General features: G+C 40.6%; 1 protein-coding gene across 1 annotated transcript in view; it reads left to right on the top strand.

The window, feature by feature from the left end:
• Positions 1–5,186, top strand: part of TNFRSF19 (tumor necrosis factor receptor superfamily, member 19) — a 41,356-nt gene extending 36,170 nt beyond the window's left edge. The window contains exons 5-8 of the mRNA XM_009868244.1: positions 230–394; positions 1,695–1,820; positions 2,564–2,666; positions 4,782–5,186. Coding sequence (XP_009866546.1) covers positions 230–394; positions 1,695–1,820; positions 2,564–2,666; positions 4,782–5,175 — 788 coding nt within the window. The 3' untranslated portion in view covers positions 5,176–5,186. The remainder of the gene's footprint in view (positions 1–229; positions 395–1,694; positions 1,821–2,563; positions 2,667–4,781) is intronic.
• The last annotated feature ends 18,858 nt before the right edge of the window (positions 5,187–24,044 follow it).

A 24,044-nucleotide genomic window follows, 5' to 3' on the forward strand; every position in this document is an offset into this window, starting at 1 on the left:
ATTCTTCACTACTCGTTCTGCAATATATTTTTTTAAGTTTCTTGCAAAATGTGGTTGCTGATAATCATATTTATTTAAATGTGCAACTAATGTTTATATGGTAGCAGGTGGAGCATCCTTTCTTTTCTAATGCTACTAACCTATCCTCTTTCTCAGACTTTCATTTACATGACTGTATACTCCTAAAATGTTTACAATTTGCCTTAATTCTTATGTCATTTAATTTCAGGTACCACGAAAGTAAACCTTGTGAAGATCCCATCAACTGCTTCCAGTCCTCGAGACACCGCTCTAGCAGCTGTTATATGCAGTGCACTTGCAACAGTGCTCTTAGCTCTTCTTATTCTTTGTGTTATCTATTGTAAGAGGCAGTTTATGGAGAAGAAACCAAGCTGTAAGTTTCGATTTATTCCTGTTTCTTTATAATATTCATATACCAATATTAGTTTGGCAAAGCTCTCTGTAAGTAAATAAATGAAATTTCTACAGCGTTCAAGCAAGTTTGATGAACAAGTTATCAGAAGCCCAGGACTCCATATAGCCATACATGTTCGCCAGCTCAGTGAGGGTGTTCCAGCTTCTACTGAGAAAATACTGTGCAGATGTCCAGAAATAATCTAGTTGTGTTAATTCTGTACTATACCCTGTTAGATGCTGCATAGGTATATATGGACCATATGGAATCCAAGCTGCAATGTCTTTATAGAGTTGCATTGCCAATGTGGAAATACCAGCTGCTGGAAGTATCAGGATCCGTGCATCACATGCCCTTGTGAAACAACTTAGCTCCTTGAGATAACGAATGTGGCCAGTGTAGATAGCAGGATTGTCATTACCAATTTTGGTTTTATGGGCATATTCAAGACTAATTGAATGCTTAAACCAGTTAGATTTGTAAATTTTTTAAAAAATAAATAAATCCATAACAGCTCAGCAATGTAATTCACAGATTGCTTATGATAAACGTTTCTCTGCTGCTTAATTTAAATTAAGATAAAAGTCAAAAAGCACTCTAGTTCCCATTTATCATTTAAAATCTTTTATTAAAATATGTTTATAGCATCAGGAACACTGGATGTCAAATAAGAATAATAACTAGGAAGAATTAATGTTACCACTGCTTACAGAACAAGCAAAAATAAAAAGATTCAGAGGGGCATCATAAGAATCGTTCCCAACCTAGAAGGTGCTTTAAAATTCAAGTTTTAAGAAATTTAGCCATCATGAATTCAAACTTCAGTAACTGAAATATAGTAACTCATTTGCCTTTGCCTACAATTATACAGATTAAAGGAAGTCTGCTGTTAATATAAAGCTCTTTAATATAATATAAACAAAATCCCCGTGGCTGAGAACTGTGGAACATTTCAGATTAGAATCACTGGGAATCATTAAACACTGAGAAAATGTAACAGAGAATAGGATACACTCTCAAATCATCATCAAATAAGAGCAGACGTCTTCCTAGAAGATGCTGTAGTTGAACCAGCTATTCTAGGGTTTGTTGCAAAGTCTGTGGTTTGCATTATCTGAAACCACATGATCATTTTGGCTCCTTTAGTTGGAAAACATATGGAAATACTGTATAGTATGACAGGTAAGATGAAGATAGGGAGGCTCTATGAAAATAGGCAGCTCTGAACAGGAAAAAGGAGTATAATTTACTTCTATATATTTTTATTTCTTGTTCAAAGGGTCTCTGAGATCGCAGGACATTCACTACAACGGCTCTGAATTGTCGTGTTTTGATAGACCACGGCTAAACAAATATGATCACAGGACTTGTTGCCAGTGTCAGAGAAGCACATCACGGACGTGCGGTATGTTCTGTCTACTTAAAAGTGATTTGATGACATGATGAGCATTACCTAACACGTGAATTGTGACATTTGATTTTAACTACAGAGCTAACATTGTCAAACTACCTTTTGCCCTCCGCTAATTTCTCACTAAGCACACAGAATTTCTAAGTAGCGATTTGGTTATGGGTTTTCTTCTGTTTTCATTCCAGTGGCTCTTCACTTAAGAAATAGCTTTAAATGTCTCTCTCTCATTTCTTTTCGATAAAAATAGCACCCATCTGGCTTTGAGATTTAAATTGGTGTAAAGGATTTACCAAAAAGTATGTGAGAACATGATATGAACTCCAAAGGACATTAAAAACATGAACGGTTCAAATCATTGAGATTTTGTGAAGTAGTGTCAGAACAGATGCATTTATGATGTTAATAAATACATAATTCAATGCAACAGCATAGGCTTATATACCATCCTGATATGTTAACTCAGAATGTGATATTTGCTTTCACATGTATCTTACTGAAAAGTAAAAAAAAAAATTGAAAGTAGATATTCATGATTGGAATCTGTATTTTATAATTGGTTTTTATAAGTAATTCCATTTTAAAGTAATAAAGAACTCGGGTTTTTGCCATAAGAAATCTATTTCCTCAATCCATATTTAATAATGCTTCTGGTAAATTAATACTCAAGTTCGAAAGAGTACAGAGACTAAGTTTATCAGAGCTTTAACACTTCTAATTATTAAATTATCATTCCTTAGGACCAGTTCACTTGATTCCATCCCTTTGCTGTGATGAAACTTGCAGCATGGAGCACAGCAGTCACGGTTGTGCTTTTCACTCACAGACTACGCTTAATGAAAGGTAACTTAGTTTTATAAATGTCAGTTAAACATTAAATATTTCTAATGCAGTCAAATTAACATTTATGTAGCTGTATACCTTAGAGGCTTTGGTGGCCCCTCTCTTTTGCTGTGGTTTTGCAAGGTGCTGCATAAACCTGTCATTCTGCGGGGATTAAGGTACAGTTTAGAAGTGTCATGAAGACTTTCTTTTTTTTCAGAGGCTCTTAATGACTTGGAGTTTTAAAACACCTAGTATTTCTTAATTCCTACCAGATTATAACCATTAGTTTCTGAATATAAATGTGGTAGTAGAGTAGCTATTTCTACAGCACCGCTGTGAGCTAAATATATAAAATTTATGGTGTCGTTCAGAGTTTCCTGGTTACAGATTTTAGCACAGGATGTATTTATTTCTTTTAGCTAGGATTGTTTTCCATATAAGGTTTAAATTAGTCTCCAGCTGTTTTGTTCTTATGGGCAAATGTAACTAAAAATGTAAAGGCAGCCTCTTCATAGGTATTGTTTATGAAAGGTGACTTAGTGACCTAAGTATAAGATACAATATACCTTAATTTTCTGTAATAACTTGTTTAAATACCAGCAAGCTTGAGTCACCCTTTTATACCACTAAGGCTGACAAATTGAGAGTTGTGAACTTTGTGAGGGATCTTTTGGTTAAGGCTTTAAAAATAAATGTCATATCCATGCTATGTGGACATCAAAGATCCTGTGGTTCCTTCCAGTAGAAATGGAGTTTGCTTCAATTTCCTTTGCCAAAATAATGCATTTCCTTCAATTGTGGTGCAATGTCCTGACTTTTGGCCTCATCTATAAAAATGGTTTGTGTGTATATCAAAGCTATAAAAGCATCATGTTTTGGAAACATGAGTAAGGCTGCTTAAAATCAGTTACAGGCAACGTTACCGCGGGGCGACTTGTCACACAAGTTATTACTGTATATCAGACTTGATATAGCCTTCACAGTTTTATAAATCTGTAGGCACTTTTTGGAACCAAGATGTACTAGTATATCTTTTGGATTTGTTAATACTTATTAATACTTATTTTGGTATACTATAGTAAGAAACATTACTGGACTTCCAGCAGAGATAGGCATATATAGTGTACTCAGACATATCAGTGTCATCATGCACCTTAAATACATTTGAGATAGATATTATCGACTTTCTTCTTCACTTTTCTTCTGTAAAATAAAAGTAAGCCTTGTGAGAATTAAAAATCCTTGCCCTCTATTCTGTCATGGAATAATAGAGCAGTTTGGGTTGGAAGGGACCTTAAATGTCATCTAGTTCCAACCCCTGTGCCATGTGCGGGGACACCTCCTACTAGACCAGATTGCTCAAAGCCCCATCCAACCTGGCCTTGAACGCTTCTGGGGAAGGGGCATCCACAGTTTCTCCTTCTACTGAAAGAGAGTACAAAACTTTCAATGTTTTGAAGACTAGACACAATAAACTGAAAAATCTGAAGTGAATGCATGTTCAATAAGAAATTGGGCAGATAGAAGGAGTTTCAAGCAGTCTTGATTTCTATTCCGTTCTTTCAGTCTGAACACACTTTACTTCTTGTACTTCCATGTCTAGCCTGTTCTTTGTTTGGTTGTTGTTTGGGTTTTTTTTTTAAAAAAAGTGTTGGAGACTGCACAGTCCTCCCAAGCATCTTTCTTACTGCAGTTTAAACTTTTTGTATTTTGTGTTAAGCCTGCCCCTCCCCATGCCTTGAGAACAAAAAAATTCCTTCCTCTTTGAAACCGTCTTTGTATCTGAATGGTACTACAGCATTTTTTTTATCGTATTTCTGGTTTTTACACTATAAACAACTCCAACTGTAGTTCATGTTTTCTAAAAACCTGAATTCAGAATGTGAAGGGCTCTAGGCATCCCCTTTACCTTTACAGTTATGTTCTGCAGAGCTTTCTTCATTTCCACATGAGGAACAAACTCTGTTCCTTTTCAAAAGAATTTGTTTGCACAGCCTGCCTGTAGAGTATTAACTTAATGTAACCCTGTTAAACCTTCTTGAAACACCTATAATTATTAATGACAGTAATTACAATACAGATAATATTCTTCTGGAATGCTTTTGAAACCGTCTCTTTTTAATCCTTTTGCAGGACTTCTGATTCTGTTGGAGAAATGATTCCTACTTTTCTTGGTTCTCTTTCACACTCTACCTGTGGAGACATTTCAGACGCTTGGCCTCTTATGCAAAACTCAGCTTGTTGTGACAGCATTTCTTTCTGTGAATCATATTCAGAACTGGCTGGAGGATCTGCAAAATCCTGCAGTCCTGAGGCTGAAAATGCAGCTGCTGTTGAGTCGGGTAATAACCAGGATCTAAGTGAAGTACTTATTTCTGCTAAGTCTCTTGATGGAAACATTGCGAAGTCCTTTGAAACCTCCAAACATAGAGCATGCGTAGAAGTTTCATCACTTCAGAACTCAGCGACTGCTGAAACCCAGCCAAAGACAAAGTGTAATGGAACAGCAAATGACTCTACAGACTGATAAAGAGGTAAAAAACATAACTACAAAGGAGTGGGAATAAGTACTGAAGGCATGTAGAGCTAGATAAAAATAGAATTCTGAAAAGTTGCAGTGTTCTCTATCTCTGTGGGTTACACCTATCTATTGCTAAAATAAATTAAAACTGCACAAGAGATCCAGCAATACCACATTTTTAAATCATTGACTGAATTTGAAAGGTGTAGTTGCTCAAACTGTAACATTGAGATGAAGGGAACCAGAATACAAGGGTCAGTCCGTACACAAGTCAGCTTTTGTCAGGTTTGCTTTATTTTTTTTCATTAAATTTCTGGGGGAAAAAAATCCATTTAATTGCCTTATGACAAAACTATTGTGTGAGCTAGTCCTTGCTTATGAAGGAAGAATTGAGGACTTGTCTTTGGTCATTGTAAACAAACCATAAAAGACATACAAGTGTTCACCCAAAAATATTTACAAAGCCTTCTCTGTGAAGTTACTACAGCAGTAGCAGAAACAGAAGAGAGAATCTTAAATGGTTTTTAATGTCATTCATATTCTTGTGTCATCAGATGACACATTTCATAAGTTCGTCCATAAAATCCAATTTAATCTGTAAAAGCTCAGTGTTCCAACTCTCAGAGAAAATGCAGGTCCGAGCTCAAAATAAGAAAAGGTGATAAACAATCGTCTCTATCATGTAACAGTCACAAAAAAGTCACCATTATATCTTTTTTAATATTATCTGTGCTTTGCATTTGTAAAATGGTATTTTCTACTATTTGAAGTAACTTGGAGCAACAACTAGGTAATGTGTGAGAAGATCCTGAGGTGTGGCGTATATACTAGTGGTGCTCCTCAGGGGTTGTGCAGGATGTGGCTGAAAGCTGCAACAGTCTCCTGTGCATGTACCCAGAGGCAGGAACAGAAGCAGTTGCCACTAATACTAATAATCCACCAAACTTAATTAAGAAAATTATGTTATCTGTTATTATGAAAATTTTAGTTCATCTGCAAGAAGTAAAACTGCCTGCGTTTGATCCTCTTCCGTTCGGTTTGCATGCCGCTTTCCTATTGTTCTTAAATAAAAAGTAGGAAGTAATTAGTATTTAACACAAAAATATGCATAATCTGAAAACATGCAAGTGCAATAGTTAATCAAGCCTTAATTCTCCAGGTGACATTTTCAAGAGGTGGAAAGGGAGGTAAACAGACTGCGAAGTTTTTTGGGTTTTTTTTACTATTGACTTCAGTGGAACTTGTGTATGATCAAAAGGCAGGAGCACATCTCCTGTGAGGACAGGCTGAGAGAGCTGGGCTTGTTCAGCCTGGAGAAGAGAAGGCTCCAGGGAGACCTTAGAGTGGCCTTCCAGTGCCTGAGGGGGGCTACAGGAAAGCTGGGGAGGGACTGTTCACAGAGGTGTGTAGTGACAGGACGAGGGGCAATGGTTTTGTACTAGAGCAGGGTAGATTGAGATGAGATGTCGGGAAGAAGTTCTTCCCCATGAGGGTGGGGAGACACTGGCACAGGTTGCCCAGAGAGGTGGTGGAGGCACCCTCCCTGGAGGCATCCAAGGTCAGGCTGGATGGGGCTCTGAGCAACCTGATCTGGTTAAAGATGTCCCTGCTCACCGCAGGGGGTTGGACTCAATGACCTATAAAGGCCCCTTCCAACCCAGCACATTCTATGATATATCACCCTTGAAAATCTACTGCTGACACCGAAAAGATCAACCTTACCTAGTCCGCATGTAGCTTTCTCAATATATTATTTACACTTCAGAGTTTTGTCTGTAATAATGTCTGGAACTAACTGCCTGTGAATCAGATAGCAATTGTCAGAGTTTCATTTTGGTTGTACCAAATACCGTTAGGTGATAGCTGTACTCTCCAGGTATATGTAGGAAGGGACAATGACATGGCTGTGACTGCAAATCTCAATGCTTCTAGTTCCCAGCTGATCAGCAGTTATCTAGGGAACTCAAATGCTCCCTTGATGTTTTAAGGGAGTATATTTCCGTATTAACAAGATTTTTAAAATGGAATGTTTGTGGGGTTTTTCCCACTACCCATATATAAATTTCAGAGATATGTGATTAATATTATTTAGAGTTTTTTCTAGACAAAAGAAGACACAGAATTTAAAAATATCACTATAAAAGTTAAATTACATTTCACTATACCCGTTAGGGTATAGAAATTGTAAATTTTCTTATTGATTCCTCTGTACATGTAGACATCTTTTCTGATATTTCAAAATCCAGTATTCTTTCATGGTTATGTACTCTCTTGTATTACTACTGAGATTGGTGTATAGTTCTGAATAAGCACTGTTTCTCTTTTCTTTAATAGACTGTATTGATTAATTTTGTACAATTTCTCCATATTTGGACTCTACTATGCATCATCATATACGCACCTTTGGTGGAGAAATTTAAGTGGCATTTGAGGGATAGGACCAGGACTAGGCTTTCTCAGGATTATTTTCAGGAAGAACTCTGACCAGCTGTACAACTCTAAGAAAATTATTTCATCTCAGTTTACCATTTTTTTTCCACTTGCCCTTAATCTTTTTTGTCTCTTTGAAATATTTTGAGGGAAGGAAGGTCTTTTTAGTTGTTGTCTTGCACATATCCATGCTTCATTATTATACTGCAAAATAAATAATAATGTGATAAAATCAGAAGATGGCCTATTTTTACTTACGTGCACAGAAGTATAAGCTTTTTAATGGTTATTGTAATAGAGGTTCAGTCTTCAGGTTTAGGTGAATTTTTACAGCAAGCAGTAAGTATAGCTGTATTTTTTTTAGTATTTAGTCAAGTACAGAAGTTCATGCAGGTTTTTGATGAGTTTATGTAACTACTGTTCTGTCACTTGCTTTTAGGAAACCAGGCTGTTTCTCTCAGCACTAAAGCTGAATGCTTCCCTTCTGCTCCTCTGCTGATTCTCATCAAACAAAGTCTGGTCTTCAGCGTTGCATTGTTTCAAAATCAGCTGGAAAGAAATGGCATTATTTCACACCTTCTGAGCAGTTGCATCTGAGCCGTTCCAGCTGTGAAGTGAAACTTCAAGGAGCGCCTTAGGAGAACCCTGAAAGTGGATTTCTGACCTTTTGCATCTCTTTTTTAAAAAGAACCTTCTGTTCCCTCAGATTCTCAAAAAAATCTAATGGACTGATCTTGGAAATATATGTAAATACAGCAAGAAATATAAACCACTGTGTTTAGGTGGGTATCTCAAATATGGCTACAGGTGTCAGGAGGCGTGGAACAAGATGTTGCCAGTTACTATGCTTGCAGGTTTATGCATGCATTAGCATTTTCTGGCTGCTTCTAATTTTAAATCAGTTTCCTGCTGTTGAAGGACTTAAAAATATAAACATTTCTATTTATGCAAGGATCATCTATTGATAAACTGAAGCTTTTATTATACATTACATTATAGTCAATAAGCTAGTTTGGGGTGTTAAAGAATTTGCATGTTGCAATATGTATGGTTGAAGTCCTCCTCTATCCAATTATTAATTTGTGGGGGGGCATTGTTTTGTTAAATATAGCAGGAGATTAGCTTTAAATTAGATTTAGAGTGATGAAAGTCAGCCATATGGATAGGGTTGTTGTGTTTAATTGGTAGTCTCAGCATTGGAATACAGCACTTGTTACAGCATGTAATTTTTAGATGTTGAAATAAATGCAATCAGCTGTCATATCAATATGTCAAACTATAGCAGGTGTGTCATGGAAGTATTCATCCAATGAGACTATTACTAATATTTATTAGTAATGGATTATTTTTAGGAGTCAAGCCTCCTGGTGACCTAATTTGTTCATTTAGCAGGCCTTTGCATTCATGTCACTCTGTCTTTCTCACAGTAGTATTGTGTACATTAAATTTTTCCTCACAAAATATAAAAATTAATTCATAATGTTTTTTTCAAATCACCTCTGAATTGAATGCTCAAAGTTCTGTGCATGCCCAGTAAATTATCGTCTCTCTGCCCCCATTTCTCTTCTTTAAGATTTTTTTAACTGCAGTTTGATCCACCACATCCCATAACAAAATTTGTTCTGAAGCCATTTTTATCTGTAGAAGAGCTTCCACTTCTGTGAGTAATCCCAGTAACCTCTGCCGATTCATTACATGCAGCAGGCTCAGACGTGTCAGTGATGAGCTCTAGCAATTATTCTTTAAAGTACCCAGTGTGCCTTGACAAAAGCAAAGCAATCAGCAAAACAAATGCAAATTTGCAGTGAATATTACTCACCTTTCCACACATGGCTTGCGTGGCAATGGAAATGTTGAGCCAGTATTCACATTCCATCACGGAGAAAGACTTTTGCTTTGAAGCACCCAGGAGAAGGTTGAACCTGCACGAGAATAGCTAAAGCCAGGAGAAGCAACCAAGGCAGTAAGATGATTCAGCTAACACCTGTGAGATTATTCATGTGTGCAAAATTCATGAATCGCAGTTACTGAATTCAAAGCAAAGTGAAGAAATTATGTAGGTGATTTTTTTTTCCCTTTTTTATTAGGTAGTAAATACCACCGTTCGGTCACTGACAGAGTAGTACTCAGTTATATAGGGAGTGCAATTACTCAGCTCAATACTTTAAAGTGTATATTCAATAAGACTAATTTTGAATAATTTCTTTGAATTCTTTCATACATTTAAGAAGTGACAAAATGTCATTTTTTACTACACATGCATGAAGAGGTGTGTCGTTCTTTGTAAATACTTTGTAAATAGAAAAAAATCCAATGTGCATTTCAGTATATGGCAAGGTATTTTTAGAACATATGGAGATTTAAACTTTTCACTAATAACAGTTCTTTAAAATGCTGCGTTCAAAAGTTTTGCCAGCATCTGTCAAAGTATGTTTTCCCATTGGAATTTACACTATGTATAATTGTTTTTGTCTGGCAACTCTAGAGATAAATACTCATTTCTTTAAATGGGTGACAGCTAGATGGTGGGCAAATTAGGAGGAAAAAAATAGAGTGCTTTTTAAATATGTGTGTATATTGTGTATGTACATTTTTCCTTAATTTAACCAAATTGGTCTTTTTTATATTGCCTGTGGCAAGCAATGTTGTACATGTCAACAGAAAACATACTCTACCACCACACTTAGACTGCCCATATATCATGTCTAGGGACTTACAGTGCTGTTTTAAATACTCCTTTAAGAAATGTAAATTAAAATCGTGTATAAATCGTTTTGTAATACTTTTTCTACTTGTGAATAAAATGTTACATGAACCAATCTTGCTTTGTTGATCTCAAATTAATAGTAGCATGCCATACGAAGTTAGTGATCATTTTTTTTTATTATTTTTAGATTTGCATAATAGTTTAATTTTATTAAAATTGCAGTCTAATTTGGTACATCTTTGTCTTCAGATACTTTCTGGTGAACTGTAGCATGATTCTTCAAGCGGGAGGACCCTGAAGCAGCACTAAGTTAACATTGATCCTTAAAATCATAGTGCTTCAAAATCTTTTCAATATTTTGCTTCTCAAGAAAGCGGGGGGGGAGAGTAACCTGGTAAGCAGCAGAGATTGCTGCCTGTATCGTGCCTTTGAAGAGAAAACCAATTACTCCACACAGCAGACTGTTTCAGACAAGATAGATGCATAAAATAATGAGAGTAGCTGTATTTTTTTAAACAGAAAAGCATGCCCTAATCATGGCTTCTGATTAGTACCAGGAGAGCCTGCAGTTGTGTCACACTGCAGCAGCCCAGAGTGGTTTCAAATCTTGGTGGAAGAAAGAGGGAATTCAAGAATACCGATAGAGAAGACTAATTACTCATGATTATTTAGACCATTTTTTTCAAACATTGTCCAGGAGGTTTATATGTTGAAAAGATTCGGGAAAATGTTACTCAAACAGGATGCTGTACAATATAAATAATTAAGAAAGGGGTGGCATGGTTTGATTGACAGGAGTAGAACACTGAGAAGAAAGAGTAGTTTGATAATTGCGTGTAATTACCTGACTGCTTATGGTAAAGACATAAGGAGCAATGGCTGGAAACTGAACCCAGATGAGGGTGGCAGTTAACAGTGAGGAATGTGTAACATTATTTGATTTTTATGGCAAAGTTTGAGAGAAATTGTGTTCAGTTTTGGTCACCTCAGCATAGGAGAGATATCGAGGTGTTGGAGCGAGTGCAGAGGAGGGCAACAAAGCTGGTGAAGGGCCTGGAGAACAGACGTTATGAGGAGCGACTGAGGGAGCTGGGTCTGTTCAGTTTGATGAAGAGGAGGCTGAGGGGGTATCTCATCATGCTCTACAGTTACTTGAAAGGACATTGTAGAGAAGTTGGTGCTGGTCTCTTCTCACAGGTAATTAGGGACAGAACCAGGGGGAATGGTTGCAAGTTGCAACAGGGCGAGTTTAGGCTGGACACTAGGAAGAAATTCTTCACAGAAAGAGTGGTCAGACACTGGAACAGACTGCCTGGGGAGGTGGTTGAGTCGCCATCCCTGGATGTGTTCAAGTGTTGTTTAGATGGGGTGTTGGGTGATACGGTTTAGGGGTGACCTTGTAGTGTAGGGTCAGTGGTTGGACTCGATGATCCCAAAGGTCTTTTCCAATCTGAGTTGTTCTATGATTCTATGATTCTAAATTGCAAACTGCTCTGTCCTTGTTGCTGGTTTAGTCTGGCAGGTTTCACATCAGTTCTTGCCTGTGTATTGCTGTTATTTTTCCAGTCTTTTAAGTGCATAATTCAGAGCTTACGTGGGGACCACCTTCAGAGCTTACCACCTTCAGAGCTTACGTGGGGACCACCTTCCCAGTCTCCTTATATGACTGTAGCCGTGCGCTGCACTCCTGAGTGTAGCACTTGTCTTCTACTTGTCTTCTGCTGAGGCTGTCAAATATGACACCAGTCCACATCCCCAGCCCACCCTCTGGTCAGCCTTCTGTTCAATTTAAATGTTTGCAAGGCCGCAAAGCAGCATGTGGTGTGTTTAGCAGTTCACTTTGTATCAATAAAGGTGGCTTTGTGACCCTCGGCTCTGCTGGGATTGCAGCAGTGTGCCCCTGCCAAAAACAAAAAATGCAAACTCAATGAAAAAACCCAGGAATTGAAAACCAAGCATTTATTCTATTTTATCTGGAAACAAAATACAACTTCAAAACATTCACATATGTGATCATAAAACTTGCATACACATTGGATCGTATCAGCCATAACGTGAATGTCATTAGCAAGGTTCCAAGTTTCTAGTCAAAAGTCTTTCTAAAAGAGGTCTACAGGGAAAAAAAACATAGAAAGAAAGAAAACCAGCCCAAAAATCTTTTTGGTGCTTGCATTGCTTTTCAGTACAAGAATATTTCCTGACTTTTCTACAAGGTAGATCAAGCTCTTAATCCAATGCTCCTCTTCCTACCAGGAGTTGGAGCTTGTATGGCTTTTCCCTTTGTTGTGGGCTCTTTGAGGGCCTTTGGTTTGCATTCCTGTCAAGTCCCTCCAAGCAACAACCTTCATGCATTAAATTAATCCTCTCGCTGACTTTGGTGATGGAGGTTTAGATCGCTACCTGCAGTACATTCCAGCGCAGACACTGCTGCTTTGTTTTGTCCTTTTTTTTCTTCTTTTTTTTCTTTTTTTTTAAAAAAAGGGTATTGAAGTGGTGTTTTATCGGGCACAGAGCAGGCTGAGGTCAGGTACTGCAGAGCAAAGCCAGACAATGCACACTCTGTGCTGGCAGGGTGCAATTTAATCCATACTTAGTTTTGGCATGGAGCGACAGTAAAACCCACTTGCTCTTCGCATTGCACATGAGCCATTTTGATTATGCCCGATAAGGTGGCGCTTTCAATAGGATAAAAATAATAGTGGGTGGATTTGCTGGTGAGCCTGCTGGCTTCCACAACAGCAGTGAAGGATGGGATTAGAGGAGATGTTTTCTAATAGCGTACTGACAGAGAGGGTGGCTGATTGAGGGCACACAGGGGCCTCTTGCAAGTGCCACAGCTTCAACAGCAAGGTCGGCTGAGTAAGACTGAGACTTTTTTTTCCCCATCATTTGATTTTCTAAATCTTTCCTTACCCACTTGGATTTAATATTTTTTTTTCCCGCATTGACCTGACAAAGGGAGATTTGGCTTGTTCAAAAAGGTCATAAATGACATTTTTCTAAAGCACTGGTGGAAAAGCACACACACACAAAAAAAAAAGGCAGCTTTTAGAAAGTGCTTTCCCTGAGTGTCAGTCTTTGTGGAGTAGTTTTCCATTTCTTCTGCCCAGGTCCCAGTCTCAGTTTGTGGATGGACAGTTCACATGCTATTCATTCACATACCATGATCAACAGTTTAAGGGAGAGCACTGGTTTAAAGCTTGGAAAAAATTACATCATTGGAATTCAAGAAATCACCTTGATTTGCCCAAGATCTAAAGTAGACAGTTCACTGCATCACAATGATAAACATATTAATACAGAATGTTTATGTGTATTATTCTACAGCAGAATAAAATAATAACCAAATTTAAAAGAATCTATCATCCTGGATGTGATCTGAGGCAGGACATAGTCCAGGCCAGTTATAATTCTATTCCTAAATCCTTAAACGTGATGAAATTATCGAACACAGTGGACCAATTCAGATGAGACCTTTACACTATGCAAGCATCCATTCTGGATATAGCAGAAGCTACAAACTGAATTGAGAACATCCATTAAAAAAAATTAAGGCTCTGTTTTAATTTTTTTTAATGCCTTTCTTTAGAGAAAGGCAAGTACCCCAGACATTTTGTAGGTCAGTGTGGGAGCCTCAGGAAAACAACAAAAAAACCCACACAAAACATCCTATAAACAACAAACAAAACACTTGGGACCTACAGCCAGTACTCTAGGACCCCCTTCCAGGATTTTTAGAGTTGTGATTTCTTGCTCTTCGATAGTGACATACTGGAATATTCACTGAGTGACATCAACTTCACTGACAAGGTCAGCAGCACCTGAGGGCGCTTGGGTGGCCCAGCCAGAGGAGCTGAGAATTCAGCAGCAGCTCTAAAGCTCTTCAGCTGGTGGGGATCTCAGCAGGACATTTGGTAATGGGGACACCCTGTACGTGCACATTTAAGAGAACAATATTGAACAAAACAAGAACTGTAGAGGTTATTCCTTATGACAATAAGAATAACAAGAAACGGACATCTTAACTATTAGCGCTCCAAAACTGAGCAAACTATGTCATTAGATTGCAAAGTATTATTTTAAAAGCCAAAGTAAAGATCTAGTGTACTAAACCCATGCAACATATGGTAACTGAGTTTAACCTGAGGAAATTCAACAGCAAGTATCAGTTTGATCATTTGGATCATTCTGTTCCAAGAGAAAAAAGAAACTTGCTGACCAGCTTAATGCCATTTTATAGTGTTAAGCACAACAATAATATCATAGATTCAGCCTTATTAAACCTTATTCCTTAGGATGCTCAAAAAGTTAAGGGAACACTGAACCTGTTCAAGAGTGAGAATATCTTTCTAATTGAGATACCAAACCAGACCTATAATATCCCACCAAGTAACGCTTGCAGTACATTTTGTCAAAATTCATCACCTTTTTTTGATATTTTGAGACTGCAAACAGGAAAAATTACTTACAAAATTTTTCACACCACAACAAAATGCTGTGAAGTCTCATATAAAATATTTCCTTCAACAGGGTTTGAGCAACTGCTCTCCATGTTAAACCCTCAACAAATTGAAACCCTCAGTATTAATTTAAGTTGTGTCTTTAAACACATTTAAAACTTTGGAGGATTTGTCAGTTGCTCAAGGAGGACTTCTACATTTGCATGGGCAAGGACAACCTCAAAGTTGTTTTCATTGAAAACACTGGGTTTTAATGAGCAGGACAGATGGACTTAGCAGAAGAAACTCTAAATCCTTTAGATGATAAAATACCTATTTCACTGATGGGTTAAAAGAAGCAAGCCCTGTGGGTTCAGCCCTCTCCCTCATTACTTCAAACAGCCTATTGGATCTGCAGGGAAGAGCTCAAGAATGCCATAAATTACATCTCCTGTGGTTTTCAACAACAAATAGATATCACTGGAGTTTACTCAAGGTGTTGGCAAATGCTGTAATAAGGATTCCTGAAAATATCTGTCTGCCAGATGATGTTTCCTAATACACAGAATGTCACTGAGGAGGTCTTGTAGCATTTACAACCAGATGCTTTCTTTTCCTAGAGGAGAAGTCTTTTTATTGCCTTCTCGCAGTAGGTGGACTGGGAGCTGTGCGGGAAGCAGCAGCGCCTGCAGAAGCTAGAGGAGAGCAGGGTGCAGAGCTGATCCATCCAGCACACGCTGCAGCTCGATTTCCCTCCAGGGGTCTCCCAGCCGTGCAGAGATTAGCTGTAAATGTGCCTGGAAGCCTAAAAATCCTCAAAGATGCAATACTGCACCTTCTGCAGGTATATCAGTGTTGCAACTGCGGTAGCTGAAAGCTGCAAGTATCAAGAAATTATCATTTGTTAGTCGAGAGCAGGATGTAACTGGAAATAACTAAAGGGTTTGGGCTTGAGCTTCCTGGATCTGCTTTCTAACGTTTGCTTCCACACTTTGCATCTGGTTACAGGTCCACAGCTGCTGTGGCTCTGAGCATGCTCCTGCGACTCCTACCTGATCTTAGGGAGCAGAAGTTACCTTTCAGTTTGGCCTTTTTATACTTCATGCTGCAAGAGCTGGAGGGTTTAAATGTGTGACAACTTCTGTTCTTTTCCCAATTACCTAATTTTTTGATGAAGGAAAAAAACTCTGTTAAAATTTTTCTTAAATTGCATCACTTGCAAGCTTCGCATGATTAGACTCCAATTTCATTTTCTCACGGAAAAGAAATGCAGTTACCCTAATGCCACCCAGAAGAGAGCCCAGGAATCAGATGCTGGTTCACGCTGTTGCCAGTGTCTCTCTTTGCTGCTCTGTCCCCTAGCCAGAAGCAGGTCAGGAAAAATCAAAACACCTCTTTGCCCAGAGCAACCTCAACCCACAGCTGCAACCCATGCTTTAAAATTCTGCTACTGAATCACAGCTTACGGGTAGTTCAAACAAAACAAATTAAATAAAGGGCTCTGCAAGGGGCTTTCAAGAGGCCCTAGAGCTGCTTATCAGGGCTGGGTGCTGGATCCAGCCTCTCTGCAGCATGATGCTCCTCACCTGCATCCACATGAATGCAAATGTGATACCACAGCCACTGTGCTCAGCAGCTCCTCCATCCCTTCCTGCAGCAGAAGCAATATTATACTGCTGGCTGCCCACTCCTTTTTTTTTTGTTGTTCAGTGTTTGGTTGGTGTTGTCTCAAAGTCTTCCAGTGGGTGAATGGATTTTATAGAGGAAACATACACTACGTTACAACCTACTGCTGTGTTTTGAAATTCGGCCATAAAAAAGCACTTGGTCTCTTTGGCTCTGGCTTTTTTATTGGGTGGCAGAGTGGGAAACTGCAAACTACTTTCAGTGAGCGAGCCTTTTCCTTAGCCTTGCTCAGGGACTTCCAGCAGCTGAAGAATACATTCCTGGCTGCAATTAATTCATCAGTTTGCAGTATGTGAAAACAGGTTCAGAAACATCTGAAAACGCTACCACCGCTGTGCTGCAAGTTTTGCAGTATCACTATGGATGAGGAATTGTTGCTGACACCTTTTTGCTGGGGGATCCCAGCTGATGATGCATAATCTGTTTGTAACATCTGTGAAGCAGGCACTGATGCTGTGCGAACTGGCTCTGTGAAGAGCCCTGAGTTCAAGCCAGGCTTGAAGAAGTCCCTGCTGGTATACGGTACCTGATGAAAAAGCCCAAAAGTGCACCAGGAAGAGACCCAAGATGAGAAGATGATGTGTGAAGCTGGGACTGGACTTCTAAATCTCATTTTCTCCTTTTTACTAAGTCCGGGAACCTCAAACACAACCATTTCACGCACACTTGCTTTGCTGTCCTTACTCCAACCCACAGCCTCTCTCCCTGACACACCAGCCTGAAACTTTTTGAACTTGGCAGCTGCAAAGCCAACCCCTCAAACTAAGCTGATTGAGTCCTAAAACATCCATCCCACCCCACCATGACCAGGGCTTTCGGTACAGAGCTGTTTCAGCCCCTTTTGCCTCTGGCTCCCCAGCAGCTGCTTTTCCACACTTGACTTTCACTGTTTCATCCCCCTTCATGTCCCAAAGACAGGACTGGGGAAGGGTTCCGGAGAACCACTCGAAGCTGCGGGTCAGGACATAGAAGGTCAGGGGACCCCAAGCTGGGCATCCCTCCTGTGGGACCTGCGTGTGTGGTTTGGGAGACCACACTTAGGCCAACAAGAAAAGCCAAGGAAGATGTAAACCCCCGTCCCGGGGCATTAACACTACGGCTGCACAGCGAGAGCAGGTCCAGCCAACACTGTGCAACAGCCAAGACAACCTACCAGGTACAACCCTCTCCTAGAAAAGCCACCAATTACTGATGTCTTTGTCCTTTCCGTGTTGCCAATGCCCAGCTTCTTATGAACATCTTCTAGTCCCAGCAGGAAGGATGGCATTTCAGCAGCCCCACTGATGATTACTCTGAAAACAGAGGAAGATGTGGAGGCCACAGCTGCTGCCAAACACCCCAGCACTCCTGAACAGTAAAAGAACACACCAGTTCAGCTGCCACATGCCCTTCCAAGGGATGTTACAGGACTGGTAATTGCTTCAAATGACCTCTGGGCATATTAACACCTACTCTTTCCCAAACAGTGGTTACTGCCAGATACAGTGTCTCCTTCCACTGTGAGCTGGTTTATTCACGTTTCAATTGCTCAGGGATTCATCTATGGGCAATAATTTGTCAGCTGCCACCACAGCTGAAACCACATCTCCTCAGAGACACTAGCAGGTGCCAGCAGCCTGTTGGCAGCCAGCCCTTGGATGAGAGGTGTAGGTCTGCAGCAAAATGCCACATTCTCGGGGATTCAGGAGGAAGAAACTCAGATCAGCCAACCTAATTTCATCATCTGAGTATGTTGCCACAGTAGAAATACTCCTACTAGACACTTTCAAACTCATCTGCCGTGTTCATTGTCTCGTAGCTGGGACGTGTCCTACTCCCAGTCTGTTCTGGGATGGTGTGACAGGAAGGGCAGCATGCTCACAGCATACTGCAGCCAGCTCAGCTGCTCACCCGGAGCGCAGCCACAAAGCCTGTCTGCAACTCCTTGTCTTTTGCATTCTTTTCTATATGTAGGAGATTCACATGTGTACATCATAGCCGGGCAAAGCGTGGGAAAGGCAAGCAAATCTCAGGACGGCTCTTGAGTTCATGTGTCCCTTGGGACAGTGAACAAGTCACAGTGAGGTGCTAAGGGAGCAACTAAAATAACAAGTGTGTGATGGCAGCTGTATCTACAATGGTTCCGTCCCAAGGAGCAAATGGTTATATATATTGACTTCTAAAGGCATACTTGAGCTCATCACCCCATGTAGCATTTTCAAAGTCCCACTTGAAGAAGCGACTCAGGCATTTGCAGGTCTTTAGACTCCCAAGTCACTCAAGCACCCCTTAGCATTTAACAGAAGACAAGAAGGGACTCCTCTCCAGGTGCACGCTCAAATAAACAAGTCTCCATGGGCAAGAAACATTGAATGAGTTAAAATCCTGTGGCTCAGTTATCTCTGTTCTCTATCAGCTGCTCGAGTGAGCTGGGAGCTCCCAAGGCTGTGAATGAGCACTGGAGAGATGCTGTGGTGGTCTTGTTGCCAGCTAGGGTTAAACTATGACAGTGGTGCTGCAGGTGAGGTGCAGCAGCTTCAAAGAGGCCACAGGGTCCTGCCTGGGGCAACTATGCTGAAGCTTGTGGAGCTTCTGGGGCAAACACCTTGACCTGCTCCATCGCACCTTTCTGCTGGGACTCAGAAATTTCTGCTCATATAAACGGGCCTTCTGCAGGTGTAGCCGATCATCTAGCCCTGCAGCAGGTAGATACAGAGCAGCTCAGTCACCGTAATGCTGCTGAGATTCCCTTTCTGTAGCTTTGGGTGGGCTTTAGCTGCAGTAGAAAATCTGGAAAAAATGTTAAGCGCCAACAAAGATTTAGGATATATTTTTGGGGGGAAAAAAAGAGAGAAAAAAAGAATTAACCAATCTATCATTTTTACAAAAAATAGTTATAAAAAATTTAATTTGAAGAAAGCCTTGTATTTTACAGGAGGGGAGAGGAGGGGAAGGGAGAGGAGGGGAAGGGAGGGGAGGGGAGGAGAAAGGGAAATACAAATGAGACTATCTTGCTCCATCAAGCATGGATCATAATACAAATCAAATAGTTGTCCTATAACAGCAACCGCAATATCCTCAGAATCAAATATCAGTACTAGATCCTTGCCATTCAAATCCAAACATTTTCACGTGGAAAGCTCGGGCTCTCTGCAATCCCATTACAAGACCTAGGACACCAACCTCCTGGTTTTCTGCTGTACTTCTGAACTGAATGCTCCCAGTATTTCTGGAAAACAGATTCCCATTTAAAACTTCTTCAACACTCCACATTGCTAGTTGTTCGTTGTTTTGGGGGGGGGGTTTTAAATGGCATTTACAGCACTAGAGCAGTACTCATACAGACAGATGCACTTTGGCCCTGCCAGAGACCCACCTACCTTTCTGTTAGTATTTGTGCAAACAGCATGCACAGGAGGGTGCAGTCTTTATGGTATAGGTAGAAAAAAAACAAATAAAAGGTGGGAGAACAAATGTCCACAGAGAGAGAGTTTGTCTCTCCCAGCATTATTCTTGCTGACAGGATGGTAGGGCTGGAGAGCAGCACCCTGAATCCCAATGGGATTCCTCTATAGGGTAAGTCAGCATAAAAGGGGTTAATTTATCTGGGGATTTTCCTGGAAGCGGGGTATGCCTTCTCTGACTGGGCTCTGAAAGAAAACAAAGAAAACACTTTCAAATCTAACCTAAAAGATTAATAAAATACAGGTTGAAGGTCAGCGGAGGGTGGTGAGAAGCAGCAGCAGTCTAAAAGGGAGGGCCCAAAGTTGGTTCAGATAATTTGACATCATAAGGACTTTTTTCCAGGAACGTAAAACTTTTAACACATCTCATCATTTGCCCCAATGTTTCAGGGAGGATAAAAAAATTCTGGGACATCAGACAAGGCACAAGTCCCAATTTCACGTGTCTCCCATTTCCACATACATACTGCGACTGTTGTCTCAGGTCTTGATCAAACAGTTATCTGGGGAGCTCTCACTTTTAAGAAGCCTCTCAAAATTCCCATTTGGTCCCCATGTGTTGCCTGATCTAGTTGAGAGGTGGCATCCCTGATGACAGGGAGGCTGGATAAAATGATCTCTAAGGTCCCTTCCAACCTAGGCCATTCTATGAAATAAACCACAGAAGCCTCACACTAACTTAGGCTCTTTGTCAGAGGACCAGAGCTAATAAAGTACATGTGTGTTTCCCTTGGCTGACTAAGAGCAATGACAGATCTTCTACCCAGGGCTGCAGCACCAAAGGGACCTCTGGCTGAGGATAATGTGAGCTCAGACTGTCACCTTCCTGGTCCTGATGTTGATAAAAGATGCACAAAGCCTCACTTCTCCAGCCTAAAAACTGAGGTGAATAAAAAAAAAATAAGATAAAAGCTCAGAAGTCCAGTTTATTTTAAAAAGAAGTTCTGCACTTCAGAATGTGTTACATCAAAGTGACCTGTTACTTTGGGGGCAGTGACTGGGATTTGAAGTTGGCACAAAGGGTCCCGACACACACAGAACGAGTTACACAAAGGCCTGAGGTTTTACTGATCATTTTAGCTTGTGAAATGTCTTTTTCTTTTTTGCCAAATGAAATGGATGAAGCTGGAGATGCAAGATGCAAGAAGCAGGGAAGAAGAAAAAAAAATTAGAGCCAGCAAAGCACAGGCTTCAGACCAGCTAAACAGATACTTCTGAAAGACCAAGGGAAAGGCGTGGAAAGTGGAATAGCTCACAAAGTAAGAAACTGAATGCCAAACCCACTATTTCCCTGTGCTCAGCCAGCCTACATCAGTTTTTCACACATTTGAGACCATCAGAAACAAGAGAAACAAAAAAATAAAAGCAGATTTTCTCAGAAAATAGAGATTACAGACTGAACAAACTACTAAAACCACCTTGTCTTGGGAATTTGGCTTAAAACACCAGATTGAATCAAAGATAACTAATTTGATTAAGTAGAACAAGTTATCTAAATCCCTATTTAGGGAAAACACCGCCAGCAATTCGGCGCTGTTTTGCAAAAGGCCTTTGATGTGAAACAGTTTCAGCCTCAGACCCATGGCACTTCTCAGTGCATGAAGGACACGTTTGTTGGGCAGGCGTCAGGGCGAGACAACAAACTAAATTTAAAGGAAAATCAGAAGAAAATGCACCAGGACGGTGAGGAATCAGGTCTGATTGGAACTTACCTGCTCTCTGATGGCTGAGTTGGGTTGCAGATCCCACTGCCTCTTTCCTGCAGCGTGCAAGCACATCTGCAGCTGGTAGGGAATTTCTTTTTCAACCTCATCGTGACAGTGTGTGTTATTTGTGCTCATGGTAAGAGACAGTGAGCTGTAATTTCAACTCTCATTTGTAGCGAATGAGATTTCCTATGGCTAGCATGAATCATTTTGATAATACATATAATTAGTTTTATAGAAGTTTTAGTATGCTATGAAAGTTGCTCTATTACATACATTCCTCCAGGGCTCGCTTCTAAAATTATTTTGTTACAACTATATTCTCCTTGGAACTAAACTGTAGACAACTGAGCACATCTGTATGTCAAAAGAAGCACTGTGAGCCAAGACTTTCAGGGCAATTTTGCTGCCTTTTTCATTTCTAAAATCTGTGTGAAGAAATGCGATCACTTCTGGACTCCAGCATTATCAGCTGTTCAAAGCTGAAGATACTCGGATCTTCCCAGGCTGTCAATAAGCTGCTTCCGCGCAGCTCGTGGCTGCCCAGAGCTACCAGGAGCTGGGACGCCTGTCAAATGACCTTAGGGGAAAATGCTCAACAAGTAGAAATAACGTAGGTCTTTAATGACTTCATTTGAGTTACGGAAATTTATCCTGGCTAAGTATTTGCAGTGCTCTGGATAGAGCCAAAGTGAGTTCACTTGATTCCACCTTCATGAGGAAGAAGAGCAGGGTTGGGGATTGGTAGGAGCAGGCACTACGTGCCACCAGCAACTCTTCCTGAATTTAAAAGCAATTTATTCCTATGCATTTTGAACATTTAAAGTAGCCAATGACTGAGCCATTGTGACTACTATTGAAGAGGATCATTAATACACAGACTTCATTTTTAACAACTGCCCTGCTATCCCATTGTGAGTACATTAGAGGAGCTCGATGGGCTTGCCCAACCCTTACATTAAGGGCTGCTCCCAACGTCAGACAAACACAGGCTTCTGACCATGCTTAAGGGACAAGCTGACGTTCAAATACCTACTTGATAAATTACTATTATTCCTGAGGTGTAGCTGCCTTCAGTGTACTGAGAGCTGCTGTCCCATGGTGTGCAACCTAAAGGGGCTCATTCATCCCGGCTTGACCCAGCTTGGCAATGCTTTGGCTTCTCAGAGGGTCACATTCAGAGCATTTCCCAAAGACTCAGCTCTTCCAACACTCATCTCCTGCAGCACGGGGAAGGTGGGTAAGAAGTGCTGTTCAAGCATGAGACACACTTCAGGCCATGTGGGCAGGTGCCAGTAGCAGCTGTAGTCAGGGTGGGAAGAACCCAGGATGCTGCCATTTTGCTTTTTCTCTGCCACAATCAAAACCACCAGGTCACAGCACAAATCACTCCCCATCTCCTCCTACCTCCTTGGGTCATGTCCCACTGCAGCTGTAAGAGCACAGGAAGAAGGTGGGCATTTGGAGGTGTCTAAGGAGTAAAGTGAATGAGCTGTAAGAAGTGGAATGGACACCTGCCAAAAGCCACTTCATAAAGTCCAAGATGTCCTGAAGATTAATTAAAAGCCTCTTCTGCTACTGTTTTACTATTGTACTATATAATACTGTCAGAGATGGCAGGCAGTAGAAGCAAATGATGGCGGCATTTGGTGATTGATAAATGTTAATGTCAAAAAAAGAGCAAGTTTGGTGCTTCTGAGCTGTTCTGAATTTAAAACAGGATTCTTGACACTGCTATTCCAGCCATCTGTTCTCTCTATAGCCACTACCGCAACAAAAGGCACATGCAAGATAAGATCCCATCCTAAGACAGGTAGGATTTATTTCATTCTGAAGGTGCCGGTTTCTTCTCATCAAGCACGAAGGCAGCCGTAATGGCAAGCTTTAGCCATCTACGAGTTGCCTCAGAGGCTACAGGCTCGTAGGCAACTGCTTGGCAAGAGGCATCCCACTCCCCTTCCTCTGCGCTTTCAGATTTACCCACCAGCAGAGCACTGACTGGTCACCCTGTCAGATCTTTATCGTCGCTTTGCCTCTGGTTGCAGCATTTTGTCCTGAATAGATTTTTTGGATACTTCCTCCGAACAACAAGCCGTAAGGATTTCCTACAACCGCGCAGCTCTGGCGTGCCGCAGCGCTCCGTTTGAAGAGCCATCTGTTGAAGAGCAGCCGCAGTGGACTTAAAAGGTAAACAAATCTCAGCCTGGGGAAGATCAGAAGGGCCGACAGGCCGTCCTCCTGCTGCTGCTTTATCCTTCCTTATCTTTTATCTCCTTCCCTCTCTTCCCCGGGCACACTAGCTGTTCTCCCACGGTTCTTCTCCCAGGGAAATCCCTGTGCCTGCTTTCTGCAATCGTGCATTTTCAATTTCTGCGAGTTCTTGAAGTCTTCTAATTTTAATGTAATACTCTCCCCTTCTGGTATAGTGCAAACCTGCCAGGGTGGAGCACTCGCTTGAACTCGT

This window comes from Apaloderma vittatum, unplaced genomic scaffold (genome assembly GCF_000703405.1).
Source record: "Apaloderma vittatum isolate BGI_N311 unplaced genomic scaffold, ASM70340v1 scaffold3984, whole genome shotgun sequence".
Classification (NCBI taxonomy): domain Eukaryota; kingdom Metazoa; phylum Chordata; class Aves; order Trogoniformes; family Trogonidae; genus Apaloderma; species Apaloderma vittatum.